General features: G+C 42.0%; 1 protein-coding gene across 1 annotated transcript in view; it reads right to left on the bottom strand.

Moving 5' to 3' along the window:
• The window catches only part of LOC310645172 (cytochrome P450 2F2-like), a 19087-nt gene extending 237 nt beyond the window's left edge, over positions 1 to 18850 (bottom strand). The window contains exons 1-11 of the mRNA XM_083370690.1: positions 18818 to 18850; positions 17695 to 18719; positions 10580 to 10742; positions 9784 to 9936; positions 8134 to 8294; positions 7577 to 7750; positions 6714 to 6852; positions 5492 to 5679; positions 5114 to 5255; positions 3243 to 3831; positions 1 to 727 (exon numbers count right to left, since the gene is read on the bottom strand). The exon at positions 1 to 727 is cut by the window's left edge and continues 237 nt beyond it. Coding sequence (XP_083226816.1) covers positions 3641 to 3831; positions 5114 to 5255; positions 5492 to 5679; positions 6714 to 6852; positions 7577 to 7750; positions 8134 to 8294; positions 9784 to 9936; positions 10580 to 10742; positions 17695 to 17853 — 1470 coding nt within the window. The 5' untranslated portion in view covers positions 17854 to 18719; positions 18818 to 18850 and the 3' untranslated portion in view covers positions 1 to 727; positions 3243 to 3640. The remainder of the gene's footprint in view (positions 728 to 3242; positions 3832 to 5113; positions 5256 to 5491; positions 5680 to 6713; positions 6853 to 7576; positions 7751 to 8133; positions 8295 to 9783; positions 9937 to 10579; positions 10743 to 17694; positions 18720 to 18817) is intronic.
• Positions 18851 to 19115: the final 265 nt, after the last annotated feature.

Here is a 19115-nt window from a genome sequence, read left to right as displayed (position 1 = left end):
AAGGTAACAGTATTCCGTGCACCTTTGGCATCTAGTCATGCCAGCCACATGACCACGGAGACGTCCTCGGACAAGCGCTGGCTCTTCGGCTTTGAAACGGAGATGAGCACCGGCCCCTAGAGTCGGAAACGACTAGCACGCATGTGCGGGGGAACCTTTACCTTTACCTTTAAAAACAAAAATGCACGGTCAAAAATAAACAGTCCAGGTCATACACAATAGCAACAGTCCAAGGAGTACTCCAAAATACAAAGTCTTCTTACCGGTACAGAGGTCAATACATAGTTGTACAGGTTTATCACAGTAGTAAACCAACAGTACAGCAAAACAGAGCAAAAACAGTAATAGTAGAGAGCAGTGAATTTAGAGAGAGAGAAGCTACGTTCCTAGCTCCCTCTTATGGCCATGAGAACACTTACACACCCATTGGCCAATTAACATCTTAAAGTCACAACATCATGGTTAATATATTTTCAACCTAACATTGTAGGCTATCACCATATGCCTAACATAAACAACCCTCCAAATTCTTATCTTCTCTTATTTCAAAACAGCCTTGAGAGAGTTCTTCTTACTTCCCTTCCCCCACCCCCAGCATCAACTAATTCTAACTTTAAAAGTAACACACAAGTTTTAAAGAAGCAAAGCTGCCTCTCCAAAGGTTGTCAAGGCAAGAACATCTGAAGTTAGCAGTGTTGACAACAGGTTAGAATAAAAATAAAGTAGCCTCCATCATGGAGGACAGCTTTTGTATCATTGATCCCAAAGGAGGATCAAGATCTTACTCAACCTAAAAATTATAGACCTATATCGCTTTTAAATACAGATTATAAGATTTTTGCTAAAGTATTGGCTAATAGATTAATGCAAGTTTTGAAACAAATGATTCATAGTGATCAATTGGGATTTATATCTGGGAGGTATATGAAATATAATGTAAGACAAATTGTTAACTTGCTTGAATATTTGGATAAGAACAACCAAGTCTCCGCAGCATTGATATTTTTGGATGCAGCGAAAGCCTTTGACCAATTGAATTGGCAATTTTTATTAAGAGTTGCTGAGGAGATGAATTTTGGAGAAGGTTTTCTACATGCTATTAAAGCTATATATCAACAACAAACTGCACAAATTATAGTTAATGGGGGATTAACAGAGACTTTTAAAATTGACAAAGGTACAAGACAGGGTTGCCCCCTATCACCATTATTGTTTGTTTTAACATTAGAGATTTTACTAATTAAAATTCGAGAGTCCTCTTTGATAAAGGGAATTAAAATAAAACAGAATGATTATAGATTGAGAGCTTTTGCTGATGACTTGGTTGTGACAGTATCCCAACCGTTACAGTCGGTTATAGACTTGATGGAAATTATAACTCAGTATGGTAAGGTTTCTGGGTTTAAGGTGAATAGTAATAAGACTAAGATATTATCCAAGAATTTATCTATGAGTGAAAGGGATATGTTATCTAAATTAACAGGTTTTGAAATAGTGAAGAAGGTTAAATATCTAGGAGTATATATTGCAGCCTCAAATGTAAAATTATATAAGAATAATTATGAAACACTATGGTTGAAGGTACAAAGGGACTTAAATAATTGGAAAAAATTACAATTATCATTACTGGGAAGAATTGCAGTTGTTAAAATGAATGTTCTACCAAAGTTTCTCTTTCTGTTTCAGATGATACCTATATTGAAAAAGGATGCCAACCTTGATCAATGGCAGAAGGGTATTAACAAATTTATCTGGGCGGGGAAAAAACCAAGAGTTAAATTCAAGATTTTACAAGATGCCAGGGAAAGAGGGGGACTCAAGGCGCCGAAGTTGAAATTGTACTATGATGCGGTTGCCTTGACCTGGGTTAGTGATTGGCTTAATCTAACTAACAAGAGAATACTTCATCTTGAGGGATGGGATTTGGTATATGGATGGCATGCATACTTGCTTTATGATAAGAAGGTAGACAGGGCTTTTAAATCCCATATTCTTAGAAGTGCTTTATTGCGTGTCTGGAAAAAGTATTATTATAAGTTAAATTATAAAATACCGATTTGGGGAATTCCTGGACACGCGATAGAGGGCGTATCTATGGGAGTGAGTATGGATATGGTTTCTTATAAGGAACTACTTAGATTGCAAGGGACTGATTGGCAACTTAAACCAGTAGAGGAGTTAAGACAAGAAAACATAAGTTACTCTTGGTTTCAATATACCCAATTGAAAGCTAGGTGGAAGTCAGATCAAAAGGTTGGCATCACAACTACAGATCAAAATTTAGTAAAGCAAATTAGAGATTCAAATTGTGCACATATAAAGAGGATATATAATGCTTTAATTGAATTGGATTCGGAAACGGAACTGGTTAAAGACTGCATGATAAAATGGGCACAAAATATTCAGGAACCAATTTCGTTGGACACCTGGGAGATAATTTGGGTCAGAAGTGTTAAATTTACCCAGGCTCAAAATCTAAGAGAAAATTTTTATAAAATGTTTTATAGATGGCATCTGGATCCCAAGAAGTTTTCCAACATGTATCCTAATTTACAGTCTAAATGTTGGAGGTGTGGTAGTTTAGAAGCTACCTATTTTCACATGTGGTGGACTTGTAGAAATATAAAAGCTTTTTGGATTAAAATTTGGTGGAACATTCAAAAGATTTTTAAGAGAAAGATAAAGTTTTCCCGCAATTGTTTTTATTGGGCATTGTTCTAGATTGTGATGTTAAAGAAACTAACTTGATGTTGAACATGATAACAGCAGCACGGTTACTGGTGGGACAATATTGGAAGAAGGATAGTTTGCCCACTGTACAAGAATGGGTGTTTAAAGTTTAGAATCTTGCAGAAATGTCTAAGATTTCTGCTTATCTGAAGGATCATTCACAAGAAAGATATATTTCAGTTTGGAGGAGATGGATAAATTATATTCAAAACAAATATGGGACTAAAAAGTACCATTTAGCTTATGAGTAGATTTTAGTGGGATATTGTTATTGGTACGTTGTTGGTAGTTATGTTAAAAGAGAGTTAAAGCGCATTATGAATTTGGTTAATTATATATTATGCATATTTTTTATTTAGAATATGATTATTGTAACTATAATCCTGTATTTAGCTCTGGGAAGTGGGGGGGGGGAAGTGGGGGGGTTTGGGGTGGGAGGGATTTGGGGATATATTGTAAAATTTTGTTTTTGTAAAACTCTTTAATAAAAAAAAGAATAAAAATAAAGTAGCATTCCTGAAATCCCAGTGGGGTCTGCTTCTTATCCTGGCCTTGCTTGTGTGATTGACTGGCAAAGACCAAGGCAGACCAAGGCCACCTGCATACCTCCCCCACCCTGCACAGGTCCAGATTCTCCTGCCAGGAAGAGCCATCTGATAAACAAGCTATGGACTCTGCTCTTCTCCATCCTTCCTTTCGGTAACCTTGACAATAGAGAGAAGAGACCTGGAAAATGAATTTCATCTCCATCATAAACGAGGCTGAGCCTCCACTGGACAACGTGGCATAAGATAGCACTTTATTTATTTTTCAGAAAATGACTTTGTGGTGAATTTGAAGTAGAGATGGCTGGCTGTTGGAGAGAAGGGGGTGGTCTCAAATTGGTTGCCTTGCAGATCCTCACTTCAATCTATGCATTTGGCTGGCGACATTTCAGCAACACCTTAAAGCGAGATGGGGATTGTATAACCCCAAAGTGTGGTGTAAAATCTGGAGCTTGAGATTTATCTGGCCACGATAACTGGAAGTTCCTGAGAATGCTGGTGAAGAAGAGGAAGAGCTCCATCCGAGCCAGGTTTTCCCCTAAGCAGACTCTCGGTCCTGGAAAGGCAAAGTGAAGGAGAAAGAGAGAAGCCATTCCAACAGCTGAAGGCCAGCAAGCAATTGCAACTGCCGGACCTGCTTGTTTCTCTACAACATGATCCCAAATCTCATGAGATTTCCAAAGTTGCTAACAGTTCCTTTGCATTCTTTCCTTCTCTAAAAGGTTTACCTTCTGGGCCTCTATGCAGCACACCTCTTGTTGATTAGAGTTTAAAAAGATGTTGAGACTTTGGTAACAGTGTGGAAAAAAGCTACAAACATGATTAGGGCCTGGAGCCTAAAACATATGAAGAAAGGTTGCAGGAAATTGGGAATGTCTAGTCTAGAGTAAAGAAGCACTAGGGTGGACATGATAGCTGTGCTCCAAAATTTGAGGGGGTGCCACAAAGAAGAGGGGGTCAATTTAATCTTCAAAGCACCAGAGGGCAGGGCAAGAAACAACGGATGGAAACTAATCAAGGAGAGAAGCAACCTAGAAGTAAGGACAGTGAGAACAATTAACCAGTGGAAAGGGTTGGCTTCAAAAATTGTGCTCCATTGTTGTGTATTCACACGTTATATGTTATGTTATCACGTTCCAAGTTATGAGGTAAAACCTTCGGCAGCTTTTGACAGCTGTCAAAAGCTGCCGGAAGCAACTGCGCAAGCGTAACTGCTTGACAGCTCTCGGCTGTCAAGAACCGCCGGTTACTGCGCAGGCGCGAGTTAGCTTGACAGCTCCGGGCTGTCAAAGCTCACCATCGCCGATTGGCCCGCTAGGACAAGCGGGAAACCGGCACAGCCCTGATTGGTCGCCGACCGGCCAACTGGGGGTATAAATAGATGGCATTGTAAGTCTGTTCCTTGCCCGGTTCTGACAATAAAAGGTTTTCCGTTAGCCAGCTGTCTCGCGTGCTTCTTCAGCTGACAGAGCATCCATCACAGGAGGTTTTAAGAAAAAACTGGTCAACCCCTTGTCTGGAATGTTACTGGGTCTCCTGCTTGAGCACAACTTTTGTGGTCCAGGACCAGGTGTTATTTAATGACCTCATTCAACATGATTACCTGTGTTTCTTTTTACTCTCCATTTTCCTATAGCATGCTGAACTGTAAGCTGAGCCCAAGAGCTGACTTCCACAAGTCTCTAAAGAAAGGTTTCCACTAAAAGGTTTTGTGTCTGTCTGTCTCCCTCTGTGTGTGTGTATGTATGTTTGTGTTTTGTGTGTGTGTGAGAGAGAGAGAGAGAGACAGAGAGACAGAGACAGAAATAGAGATAGAGATGGAGTGAAGAATAATTGACCTGCTGAAAATGGCATGAAGGCTTCCGGCTTGACAAACTCTCCCTCTTCATTCAGGAAGTTGGAGGGGTTGAACTCATTGGGGAACTTCCACTGAGATTCATCACAATGGGCAGACTGGATATTGACAAAAACCATGGTGTCCTGCACAAGCCAAGACAAGCATACAACAAAGATATTGAACTATAAGCCCATGGCACTCCCATAAAATGATCTTCAAAAGGAAGACCCCCCCAATGATCTCAATCTCCTGTTTTCTCTTGCTCTTACACACAAACACAAATGCCTCAGGTGAGGAAGACACAGATAGACAATGCCGTTTCAGCAACACATCACTACATGTAAAACAATTAAAAGTTTCTGGTTTGTTTCTTTTTTACCTTGGGAATTTTATATCCAAAAAACTGCACATCTTTTATGGGGGAATGAGGTAGTCCAAGAGGAGCAACAGCTGAAATGCGTTGGATTTCATGAATGACGGCATTTGTGTAAGGCAAATTTTCTCTGTCTTCGTACTTCAAGATTGCCTCGTTTCCCAGAACTGCGTCTATTTCCTTCCAGCATTTCTCTGAGGAACAAACAGCTTAGTTACCTTCCGGAAAACATTTCACTGATTTTAAGTAGACAATGGTTTGTTTTCCAAGCAGGGGCCCACCAGAAGAGAGGAAAGAGAAGCTGATTGAGTTTCCAGCCATGATAATTCAGGACCTTTCCTCATTTTACATAATAACTGAAGTTGTTACTACCTGTATTTCCACAAAAATAAGACCGGGTGTTACATTAATTTTTGCTCCAAAAGACGCATGAGGGCTTATTTTCCAGTTAGGTCTTATTTTCGGGGAAATACAGTACTGAAGGCATCCGTCTGGCTGACAATCTTAACTGGGCCTTATTTTGGGGGTAGGGCTTATATTAAAACCATCCTGAAAAATCATGCTAGGGCTTAATTCCAGTTGGGTTGTATTTGGGGGGAAACAGGGTATTATAGATTTAATTTTAATAATAATTTGATTTCTATACCGCCCTTCTCCCGAAGGACTCAGGGCGGTGAACAGGGCAATACACAATAAAAATATTATACAAAAATTAAAAAGTCATTAAACATTATGCCCTTAAAATTAATACATATTACAATTAAAACTATTTATAAAAACCCAACCCCATCCCATCAGACCAGGCCAGCTTGTTCGAAAAAGAAAGTTTTGAGATCGCGCCGGAAGGAGCGAAGGTCGGGGGCCATCCGGAGCTCAACCGGTAAGCTGTTCCAAAGGTCTGGCGCGCCCACAGAGAACGCTCTCCCCCTGGGGGTCACCAATCGGCATTCTTTGATCGGTGGCACCCTGAGGAGGCCCTCTCTGTGGGAGCGCACTGGACGGAGGGAAGTTGAACGCTATTTTACAATTCCTCACCTTAGCTCAGTTACCTTCTGGAAAACATTTCACTGACTTTAAGTAGACATTGATTTGATATTCACCAGAAGTAGTAAAAGGGCAGCTGTCTGAGTTCCCAGCTATGATCATGACCCCCAATTCAGGACCCTTCCTCATTTTACATAAGTGGTTATTATTACACGTCAAGAACCCTATTTCAAAAATTCTTTACCTTGGACCTCTGGAAAGGCCATCAAATAGAGCCAAGTCCACTGCAGTGTTGCCGCCGTTGTCTCTGTTCCAGCCACAAACAGGTTACATAGTAAGACTAGCAGTTGCTCTTCCTCAAAACTTGAACTTTTCCTCTCAGGCTGGGGTTTAATTAAAACAAAGAATGTTGTTAATCTCAAATGGGAAAAGGATCCTCTCCCAGTCATGTATTCTCATTCATTCGGTTGACAACTCCAACTTAAAAGCAGGAGTTCATTCTGAAAAATATGACTAAAAATGGAAAGGAAGCGATGAGAAGGGAAACAAGCAACTTCTGGTGACAACTCATCATAACAGAGTTTGGGGAGAGGACAAGGCTCCCCTAGAGGGTCCCCCTGAGCTGGCAAAAGGTCCTTTCCTCCAAGTCCTGATGGAAAGATCTACCCTAGCAGGTTGGGTCTGCACAACATGCAAAGCACAAGGACATTGCTGCACTCACACAACGTGTCAACCAGGCAGAAAGATTTGGCACAACATCTAGAAAAGTGCCTGCATCAATATTTTTATGATATTTTCAGGATGTGGTGGTGCAGCAGCTAGAATCCAGTACTGCAGGCTAACCCACTGCTCACTGCCAGGAGTTCGATCTTAACAGGACTCAAGATCGACTCAGCCTTCCATCCTTCTGAGGTCAGTAAAATGAGGACCCAGATTATTGGGAGGACTAGGCTGACTCTGTAAATCACTTAGAGAGGGCTGTAAAGCACTACGAAGCGGTATATAAGTCTAAGTGCTATTGCTATGTGTAATTTCAAAAAAATAGATCCAAGAAGAGAGGGGGGAAAATCACTGCAAATTCAGCAGGAAAAGATTGAGGAAATTTACCTTCTGTATTTCTTCTAAATACGCATCAATGAAATCCCGAGGTTCTCCTGGAGTCAAGGTTGCCTTGTGCTCTTCTATCTCTTTTTCAAGGAAATCATATAATTTCTTCGTAATTGTGAATAGTTCCTGATGGGGTAGGGGAAGACATCTCACCAAGGGCACCTCGTTGTAAATCTACCAGCAAAGAGAAGAAAAGCCAACACTGATTAATTTGATCACAATCAATATATCCTTCTTTATAGGATAAACTGAGCAGGAAAAGAAATCCCTTGTAATGTCTCCTATTCACAATTTGATAGGGAATCAAATGCCCCAATAAGGTAGCATTTCAACAAGTGTCCCAATATGATACATTTTTCCAATTAAATTTGAATAGCTGCAGTTTTTGACCAAATATGGAAGCTTCACCCATCCTTCCTGGCTCTCTGATGAGATATTATTCTAATTGAAAGGAAAACCAGAGAGTGTCCAAAATATGTGAGACATGAAAACTCAGATTCCCACCACCTAATTGTGCCCTTATTTTGAATATTCTTTTGTACTCTTGTTAAGGATACCAAGGCCCAGGGTCCTGCTAGTATTCGTGAATTTTGATGTATCATATCCATCATAGTTTTGAGGAAGCTGTCGTCATATTCAAAATGTTTTGCAAATAATATGGTAGACGTTATGTTGGCAACCGCAGTGTCCAGAAATCCATTTGGATCGAAAGGCATGTCTGTCAAAGAAAAGAAATGAGATCCCTATCAATTAATATGGCTTCATGTTCCTTTAGAGGAGGAGTCACAAAGTCAGTGTAATAAATCATAAAAGTCTTGCTGAAATCTAAAACAATGTACCACTCAAAGTGTTAGCCCTGCCAAGGAGTGGAGATCATTAGCTGAACTGGGTATATGAACCCTATCTAAGATACAATTGAAAAGATTCCTTGGGGTTTGTCAGTGCATAGAATATGTATGTGACATCATTTATGTATGTTTTAGGACAGCTACAAAAATTAGGGGACAGGCTCCATACACAGGAGGAAGTGGTGAATGAACAGTCACCAGAAGAAGTTTTCCCTAAGGAAAATGTTGGTGGTCTCAGTCATTCAGAACCAGAGCAATCCTGGAGAATCCTGCTTTCCATCATGACTGCACAATATGTATTCCTTGTTCAATATCAACTTGTTGCTGTGTTAGTCTTATCTCCATTACAAGCATATCTTCATAAACTTTGCCTCTAGGAGATGTTTGCCTTTTAATCTAAAACTTTTGGAGACCATCACATTGCAGAAGACATCCCAGGACATCCCAGGGACAACATGAAACGTGGTGGGAAGTAGACCTAGTTTGTGATGTCCAAGAGTATTTCAAGAAAATTTCAAGAGGTGGCGATTAGTTATGTTTCCTAGGCTAGCCATTTTATATAGATGAATCTTTCCCCCTCTTCCCCCCAATTCTTTATGAATATCCAATACCCAGAATTCTACTTTATAGCCTCCTACCAAGATTAGAATAACAGAATTACAGAATTGGAAGGAACCTTGGAGATCTTCTAATTCAGCCCCCTGCTCAGGCAGGAAACCCTATACCATTTCAGACAAATGTTTCTCCAATCTCTTCTTAAAAACGTCCAGCATTAGAGCATTCACAATGTCTGGAGGCAGATTGTTCCACTGATTGTTCTTACTGTTAGGAAATTTCTTCTTAGTTCTAGGTTGCTTCTCTTCTTGATTAGTTTCCATCCATTGTTTCTTGTGCTTTGGAGAATAGCTTGACTCCCTCTTCTTTGAGGCAGACTGTTAAATATTGGAACACTGCTATCATGTCACCCCAATAGTCCTTCTTTTCATTAAATGAAACATACCCAATTCCAGCAACCATTCTTTATATGTTTTAGCCTCCAGTCTAGTAATTATCTTTGTTGTTCTTCTCTGCACTCTTTCTAGGGCCTAAGCATCTTTTTTACATTGTGGTGACCAAAACGTTGTAGGACTCCTGCTTTGCATACATTACAAGCACAGAGACAAAATAAACAATATGTTTTAGGTTGGTCAATAGGACTTAGAATTTAATGCAACCGGAATCCTAAGCTCTTCCCACTCTGCTTCAATACACACATTGAATGGTCAACCTGGAGGCCCATTCAATTGTGTTTTTGGAAACCAAAAACAACACTGGAATGACAATTCCACAACCATCCCATCCTGTCCCAGGAGAGCTTACTTATGTTTTCGGTGAGTGCTTGAATCAAACAAGTTGCCTCCTCCAAGATCTTTGCTTCCATTGATTTTTTGCCCATTCCAAAGTTTCTGAGGTGCATCCCTGAAAACTTTCTTTGCTCCTTCCAAACTTCACCATATCTTAAGGTCAGGATGCCTGGAAAAAAATTATCCAGCCATCATTCATCTTTAGATGTTAAGCACCGGGGAAATCAGGAGATTCAAGCAAATTCAAATAAAGAATTTATTTGTATGTTTTTGTCAGTAAACCTGGAGAAAAAATCCCATATTGGAGTCATTTGCCCTTATCTTGCTTATCAATAACTGTCTGTTTATTAAAACAAAGGTGTATTTTCAAAAAACATAATATAAGTAAATGAACAGAGATTTATGAAAATTACACAATTCATGTTCAACTAATAAAATATAATCATATCAAGGAATAAAATTCATTGAATAGAGTTTTTTTGTAGCATAAGAAATAAATAGGACTTTTTTTCAGCTGAATAGCAAAATTTCTTCTATATTGAGAAGGAGGAGGAGGAGGAGGAGGAGGGGGAGGAAGAAGAAGAAGAAGAAGAAGGAGAAGGAGAAGGAGAAGGAGAAGGAGAAGGAGAAGGAGAAGGAGAAGAAGAATTCTAACATTTAAAGAGACTATTCCTTCCCCTACTGGAAACTTTGGGTCAGAACTCCAGAATGTAGAGAAAGAAGATTATTGGTAGCTGGTTAACAGAATGGGAAACCTGAAGCCCTATCAAGAACAAAGGCATTGGGGGGAAAATGAAATTATAGATAATTACCTTTATTCCTGGTGAGGAAATCCATTAGAGGAAATGATGGCCTCCCAGCAAATTCTGTGCCTTTTATCATGAGGACCTCTTTTACTAAAGGAAACCCATGAATGAAGACTGCAGGAGTTCCTCCAAGATAAAGGCTGAAGACAGGACCATATTTTTTTGTTAGCTGAAACCAATGAACCAAGCTCGTTAGCATAGCAGCATCAGGAGGTCAATTGGGATCAAACACGGCAATGTTGCAACAGAATACTTCATCAAGGATGACACTGAGAAATTTACTTGAAGCTCCATGAAGCTCCATTCCCCAAAGTGTCCAGCCAATTCTCATAGTGTCATGGACCCATCGGATCCCAGTTTGGAGTTGGAACGAGGGGGATGGCATGGGAATCCATTGGAATCAAACACGGCAATGTTGCAACAGAATACTTCATCAAGGATGACACTGAGAAAATTACTTGAAGCTCCATGAAGCGCCATTCCCCAAAGTGTTCGGCCAATTCTCATAGTGTCGTGGTCCCATCGGATCCCAGTTTGGAGTTGGAACGAGGGGGATGGTGTGGGAATCCGTTGGGATCAAACACAGCAATGTTGCAACAGAATACTTCATCAAGGATGACATGGGAAAATTACTTGAGTTCCACCAACTCCATTCCCCAAAGGTCAATGCTCCTTCCAATTCAGGCACAGGTCTACATGTAAACATTCTTTATTGAAAAATTTAATGCAAGCACTGAACACGGGAGGGATTTTTATCCTGCCTGGCAGAAGTGCAGAAGGTTGGCTTTGGCCAAGCGCTCTTCTTAGAAGAAAATTTAAAGCACACATTGCAGTTGACACATCAAGAAAGGGACTCAGACTATTGATAGCTGTGCTCCATCTAGAACTATAGCGATTATTCATTAAACTTGCACAAAATTTCCGCCACAAAGTGGCTTATGTGCCTGCAGAAAGGGAAGAGTTAGGAGATGACTGGTGAACTGAGATGCATTGTAGAGGCAGAAAACATGTTATTTCCAGAGCTGCCAGGGACAGGATTACTGAAAGACTCTTGAGTAGATTAATAGAAGATCATAGAAAACTGGAGATGGAGGGAAACATGGAAAGCAACATTCACTGCAGATGGACTTAAGGGCATCATCTGAAGATGGGAAAATTCTCCTAACAGGAGAAATTTCCAGTCAGACATAACTAATACTCTTGCTTAACTCTAACTGCTACATATATAAGGAAGTTTAACAAAGTATTTTGACTTTAGAAGAGTCTTATTTTACAGACTTGGGAAGTTTAAATAGTAATTGTTGTTTTATTTCATTGATTTGGTCACCACAATGTAAAAAAGATGTTGAGACTCTAGAAAGAGTACAGAGAAGAATAACAAAGATGATTAGGAGACTGGAGGCTAAAACATATAAGGAACGGCTGCTGGAATTCGGTATGTCTAGTTTAATGAAAGGGACGCGGTGACTCAGTGGGTTAGGACGCTGAGCTTGTCGATCAGAAGGTCGGCAGTTTGGCAGGTCGAATCCTGAGTGCCGCATAACAGAGTGAGCGCCTGTTACTCGTCCCAGCTTCTGCCAACCTAGCAGTTCGAAAGCACGTAAAAATGCAAGTAGAAAAATAGGGACCACTCCGGTGGGAAGGTAACAGCGTTCCGTGCGCCTTTGGCGTCTAGTCATGCCGGCCACATGACCACGGAAATGTCCTCGGACAAGCACTGGCTCTTCAGCTTTGAAACGGAGATGAGCACCAGCCCCTAGAGTTGGAGATGACTAGCACGCATGTGTGGGGGAACCTTTACCTTAGTTTAATGAAGAGAAGGACGAGGGGGGGACATGATAGCAGTGTCCCAATATCTAAGGGGCTGCCCCAAAGAAGAGGGAGACAAGCTATTCTCCAAAGCACCTGAGGGCAGGACAAGAAACAACCGATTGAATACTAATCAAGGAGGGAAGCAACCTAGAACTAAGGAGAAACTTCGTGACAGTTAGAACAATTAACCAGTGGAACAACCTGCCTCCAGAAGCGGTGAATGCTCCAACCCTGGAAGTTTTTAAGAAAAGACTAGACAGCCATTTTGTCCGAAATGGTATAGGGTTTCCTGCCTGAGCAGGGGGTTGGGCTAGATGACCTTCAAGGTGCCTTCCAACTTCTTCTTCTTCTTCTTCTTCTTCTTCTTCTTCTTCTTCTTCTTCTTCTTCTTCTTCTTCTTCTTCTTCTTCTTCTTCTTCTTCTTCTTCTTCTTCTTCTTCTTCTCCTTCTCCTTCTCCTTCTCCTTCTTCATCTATCTATCTATCTATATCTTATTTATTTATTTATATTTAAATTTATATACCGCCCTATTCCCGTAGGACTCAGGGCGGTTTACAGGGAAAATTAAAAGTTAAAATACATCATATACAATTAAAAATGATTAAAACTAAGATTAAATTAATCCCTGAACTTAACTAAAACCCCATTAATTAAATAATTAAAACCCCTCAGTCTGGAACAGACAACTCAAAAAACCAAGTTTTCAAGTCCCTACGAAATGAGCAAAGGTCGGGGGCAGTCCTAAGCTCCGTGGGAAGCTGGTTCCAAAGGGCCAGCGCGCCCACAGAGAACGCCCTTCCCCTGGGGATAACCCGCCGGCATTCCTTAACTGGCGGTACCCTAAGAAGGCCCTCCCTGTGGGAGCGCACAGGACGATGGGAAGTTGATGCCGGCAGCAAGTGTTCCCTCAGATATCCCGGACCCTCGCCATTTAGGGCTTTATAGGTCATCACCAGCACCTTGAATCTCACCCGAAGGGCAACCGGAAGCCAATGCAGCTCGCGGAGTAGAGGTGTTACATGGGAGTATCAGGAGACCCCCATCACGACTCACGCGGCCGCATTCTGCACCAGCTGAAGCCTCCGGGTGGTCCTCAAGGGCAGCCCCATGTAGAGAGTGTTGCAGTAGTCTAGCCGGGAGGTCACAAGCGCATGGGTGACTGTGTGTAGGGCATCTCGGTTCAGATAGGGCCGCAAATGGTGCACCAGACGAAGCTGGGCAAAAGCCCCCCTGGTCACGGCTCCTATATGATCTTCAAAATTGAGCCGTGAATCCAAGAGGACGCCCAAGTTGCGAGCCCTATCGACGGGGGGTATCGAAAGCCGCTGAGAGATCTAAAGGGACTAGGACAGAGGAACATCCCCTGTCCCGAGCCCGCCAGAGATCATTCACCAGTGCAACCAATGCCGTCTCCGTGCTACACCCGGGCCTGAAACCCGATTGGTATGGGTCCAGATAATCAGTTTCCTCCAGGAACAGAGGAAGCTGATGCACCACCACACTCTCAACAACCTTCGCCAAAAAGCGAAGGTTGGAGACCGGATGATAGTTATTCAAAACAGCCGGGTCCAGGGCAGGCTTCTTGAGGAGGGGCCTCACCACCGCCTCCTTCAAGGCAGCGGGGAAGATATCCATCTATCTATTATTATTATTATTATTATTATTATTATTATTATTATTATTATTATTATTATTATTATTATTATTATTATTATTATTATTATTGCCCAGTATCTCTCTCTTCATTCTTTCTTTGCTCAAAGTTCTTTTGGTGAAAAGTGTTGAGCCCCGCGGGCCCGACATTCAGCGAGGGGTGGTGTGCCACACCCGTGGGTCCCCTTCGGCACACACATCCCTCCCAGCCAACTGACAAGCGGCTCCGACGGCCAAGGAAGCGGCCCGGCAGTCGCTGCCTCTCCCGGACAACTTACATGCTCCCACGCTGCTCCAGACAGTTGCCGGCATCCCCGAGCACCTCCTGAGACTGCGCCTGCATTGGACGGTTGTCGGCATCTTCAGGCACATCCGGAGACCGCGCCGGCGCAGGGGGACCTGGCGGGTCGGGAGGCCGGTTTGCCTGCCACTCAGGCATCTTGTGCGGCCTTGGAGACTGCACCTGTGCAAAAGGACCCCGTAGACCAGGTCGTCAGCTGCTGCGAGGACTTTCGGCCATCCACAGACGTTGCGTCTGCGCAGAACGGCCCTGCTGGCAAGGGGACTGGGTCGGCCGGTGCTGCTATGCCCTCAGGGGGTTTTACCAGCACGTTTTACCGGCGCACGGACATCGTTCCGGAACCCCTTCTCCCGCCAATGGATGGATTTCCTGGACATAGGGGGGGATGCACACCCACTCCCTACTTATACGTGGCTTGCCGCTGGGGCCTTTTGGCTGGGGGAGGTGAGGGGACGATAACAGGCTATGAGGAAGTCCAAGACCTACGGCCATGAGGGGATCGGCTTTAGGTGGGAAACAGCTAGCAGCTAGCATGGGGGGGTTGGCCTTCGGGGTGAAGAATGGAAGGGATACGTACCTGGAAGGACAAGGCATGCTGTGAAGCGATGAACAGCAGATGCAAAAAGGGAATGGGAGGGGAGGAGCGGTGTACATGTAGGGAGGTGGGCAGATGCTGGCTTGTTGGGCGTGGTAGCGGTTACTGTATCGGTTAGCCATATATACAGCGTTGGATGCAGTGAGCAGCCAACGCTGACTTTTTTCCTGCCTTGGTTTGCTGTATTTCGAATAAATCGCATTTCCTTTGTGGGTCGTCTCTTGTTCTTGCTGTGAGTATCGTTACCTCGACTTCTACAGGACGGGATTGTGACAAAAAGATTGGGTATAATTTGATTAATTTATTAATCTGACTTACTTAACTAAAAACTTACTTTAAAGCACTTGCCAAACAAGTAATGCTTGAAAACAATAAATCGGGTTGGTTTTTTTTTGCTTTTTCTGCATGCTCATAGTTGAAGGCAGGGCTTTTTTTCTCATAGAATGCTCAGAATGGAGTTCCGGCACCTTTTTGGGATGGAACCTTGTAGGGTAGGCAAGGCGGGTTGTATGACATGTGTGAGTTCCGGCACCTTTTTCTTTTACAAAAAAAGCACTGGTTGAAGGTATAAAAAAGAGGGAGAATGGGGGGGGCGGAGGGAAACCAAAGGTAAATGCCTTAGCTGAGTGCTTTTTAATGAGCCTTGCACATGTAAAAGCAGAACTGGACTTTTCCTAAGTATTGTTTGGAAAAAAAGGAAAACAAAAGTCACCAGAAGTTGTTGTTGATGGTTGTTGTTGTTGTTGTTGTTGTTGTCTAATCGTTTCCCAAGGGCTAAAGCCTCATGAGAAAGAGGACCAAACCAACCCTGCCCTAACAAATGTACAGATAAATGAGGCACTAACAGACACAGAGACTAGTTTGCCAATTTATATTGCTAAACCGTGTCTACTCTTGCTGTTGTTCAGTCTCTAAGAATAACTGACTCTTTGGGCCAGAGCATGTCATAGCATGCCAGGCCCCCTGTTCTCCAGTGTCTCACGAAGTTTGTCCAAATTCATGTTCATTGAGTTGATGACACTATCTAGTTTGTCCAAATTCATGTTCATTGAGTTGATGACACTATCTAGTTTGTCCAAATTCATGTTCATTGAGTTGATGACACTATCTAGTTTGTCCAAATTCATGTTCATTGAGTTGATGACACTATCTAGTTTGTCCAAATTCATGTTCATTGAGTTGATGACACTATCTAGTTTGTCCAAATTCATGTTCATTGAGTTGATGACACTATCTAACCATCTCCTCCTCTGCCGTCCCCTTCTCCTTTGGCCTTCCGGCTTTCAGACTCTTTTCCAAGGAGTCCTCTCTGCTCATTTGCTGGCCAAAGTATTTGAGCTTCAGCTTCTGAACCTGTCCTTCCAAAGAGCAGTGAGGGCTGCGCTGTTTCTGATTTGATCTCCTTGCAGTGCAAGGGACTTTCAAGACTTTCACCTTTTAATAAATCAGCTAACAAGGCTCTGTGGGAACACCTAGCTTGTGTGATGGTGGCCAGCTGCTCTGGGACAGGTCACTTTTTCTAAGAGTCAGTGGCTTTGACCGAGTTTTTCTATCCCAGAAACATGCTGGGACAGCATGGAAAAAGTCTTCCCTTTGCTAACTCTCACCATTTATCAGATTCCAAATAACTCCTTGTTGCAATGACCGTCTCCAATAAGTATCTCTTCAAAGCCAGCCTAAGGGACATAAATCCCTTTGTTCATCTCCACGAGAATTTTGAACAGTCAGTGAATGAATGGTCATAACTGAGAACTACCTTAATAGATTTGTTTATCTACCTAGACTTGATTCTTTTTTTTTCTTTTTTTTATTAAAGAGTTTTACAAAAACAAAATTTTACAATATATCCCCAAATCCCTCCCACCCCAAACCCCCCCACTTCCCCCCCACTTCCCAGAGCTAAATACAGGATTATAGTTACAATAATCATATTCTAAATAAAAATTATGCATAATATACAATTAACCAAATTCATAATGCGCTTTAACTCTCTTTTAACATAACTACAAACAACGTACCAATAACAATATCCCACTACAATCTACTCATAAGCTAAATGGTACCTAGACTTGATTCTTTTATCCATTTTGTTTATATATTACATTCTCTCAAAGTATAAAACAACACAACTAAAGGCAAGGGATACAACACAATTAAAGAATGGACTCATTTGGAATTCAGCACGAAACGAATCATAAACTACTCATTCATGTAGATAAATGACACCCTTCTTTAGCCTTTTAAAATATCAAAGTTCTCCAGTAATTTTCGGAAGGTGAATGTTTCATTTGGAAACGTGGAAGGGAAACCAAATGTATCTTTCAAAGAGCTAATGGATTATTCACAGGAAGCTCAGTGCAATTAGGAATTAGGATTCTTCAGCATCAAGTGGAAGGTATTTTCAAACCTCCATAAGATTCTAAATACTTTTCTCTAATTTCTGGATGAAACAAAAATTGTGCCTCCTGTATGTGCGTCATGTGTGTGTAATCTATGTGTTCCACTTTGAGAGCGGGCAACTAAATGTCATTTTTGATGGGTGCCATTGTGCCCACAGTAAAAAAATGACAATAAAGTTTATTATCTTATCTTATCTTATCTTATCTTATCTTATCTTATCTTATCTTATCTTATCTTATCTTATCTTATCTTGACAAGTTAACAGAAACACACAAACCCTTTTAGTTCTTTTTGCAGTAGGAAAAATGTTGGCAAATTCACTCTCTGAAGTTTAATATAAAAATGGATAAGAAGCCTTACCTGATCAAGGCCCTTCAGAGGGTCCCTGTTAATGACATGAAGCAGATTCCCAAGCAGGGGCAGTCTCCATGGCCCAGGGGGTAAGCCTGTGGGGCGTTTCACTTTCCAAAACCAGAAGAACAGGAGTGAAAGAACAAGCAGCCAGCTGAAAACATCCATGCTGATCACAGGAATATCTCACTCTGTGTTTCGCTCCTGCCAATGTCCCTGGCAAGTGAGCCAAAGATTAAATCTTGGAATTCAGCTTTAAAAAGTATGTGATGTTCAAGCTTCCAGTTCCTGTTAAGCAGCGAAGCAGTTGAGGGATTCAGAATGCCGAGCCCTTCAGCTGAATTTCTTTCTGTTTGGGGACCCTAAATGGGCCAGGAGCCGCCCCAGAGAGGTGACAATGAAGGAAGGAAGTCTCAGGGACCTAGGAGAGATGGCAGCCTCCCCGAATGGTCCAGGAGAAGCCTTCCAGAAACCAACAGAAGAAAGGGTAGCCTAACTTAGAGTCTAGCCCAAGCTGCAAACAACGGAAGTCAAAAGCTCTAAGCTGATTGTAAACAGTGCATTTGAATCTGGGTAAGAATATTGATTTTCTCTATCCTACCTATTTTCCTGAAGAAGAGAAGTCCCAAAAATAAAAGCCCTCCGAGAGAAAAAGAAGGGGTTCCCCCCACACACCTTTTGGCTATTGGAAGCGGCGAATTTTACCCTTTAGGGAGGGAAAAGACTAGAAAGATCTGAAAAATGAACCAACATCTACTGGTGGGTGAGAATTATTTGGGGACAAATTTCTGTCTCTGACCTTCAAAATTCTCAATAAACACAGCTGTGTAGATAAAGTGAGACTAACAAATCTGACGCAATGAATAGTTCACAAGAGGAAATATATGATAAGCGGCAACCATTTCAAAGGACAATGATTTTAAACTACAAAGAAATACAGAACAACTTCGAAAGTATGAATCAACTTATCTCCAATTTAATTTTACTCCAAGAAATCTCTCAGGAAAATATAGCAGAGACGACTGAACATAATTCTGAGGATATAAAAAGTACACGGTGGTGTTCAGAAGTCAGAAGGGAAAGAGTGATCTTCCTGCTGAAAAGACCCATATTCAAAGCAGAGAAGTCTCACTCTGGGTGTTTCTGTGGTTGTGTCATGCCTCCGTCGGAGCTTGAATCTGCTGAGGAAAATGAGCTGGAACGGGGAGCCTATGGAGGTGGAGGGAGAGGTGTCTGTGGCTTCAGAGGAATGTGGGGAAGAGCAGGCCGAGCCAGGCCAGGGCCTTTCAGGATTGGGACAGGATGAACAGGAGAGACAGAGCTCGGGCGATGAGCAAGGGCCACCCCCTCCTGATCCAATAAAAATAGGAACATTTTTGGTCCCCAAGTTTCAGGAACATATAAATCCAATTAAAATAAAGTTGTTCTTT

The sequence above is a fragment of the Vipera ursinii genome (genome assembly GCF_947247035.1).
Source record: "Vipera ursinii genome assembly, chromosome: 10".
Classification (NCBI taxonomy): domain Eukaryota; kingdom Metazoa; phylum Chordata; class Lepidosauria; order Squamata; family Viperidae; genus Vipera; species Vipera ursinii.
The sequence above is the reverse complement of the archived record's forward strand: the minus strand, read 5'-3'. Positions and strand labels throughout refer to the sequence as shown.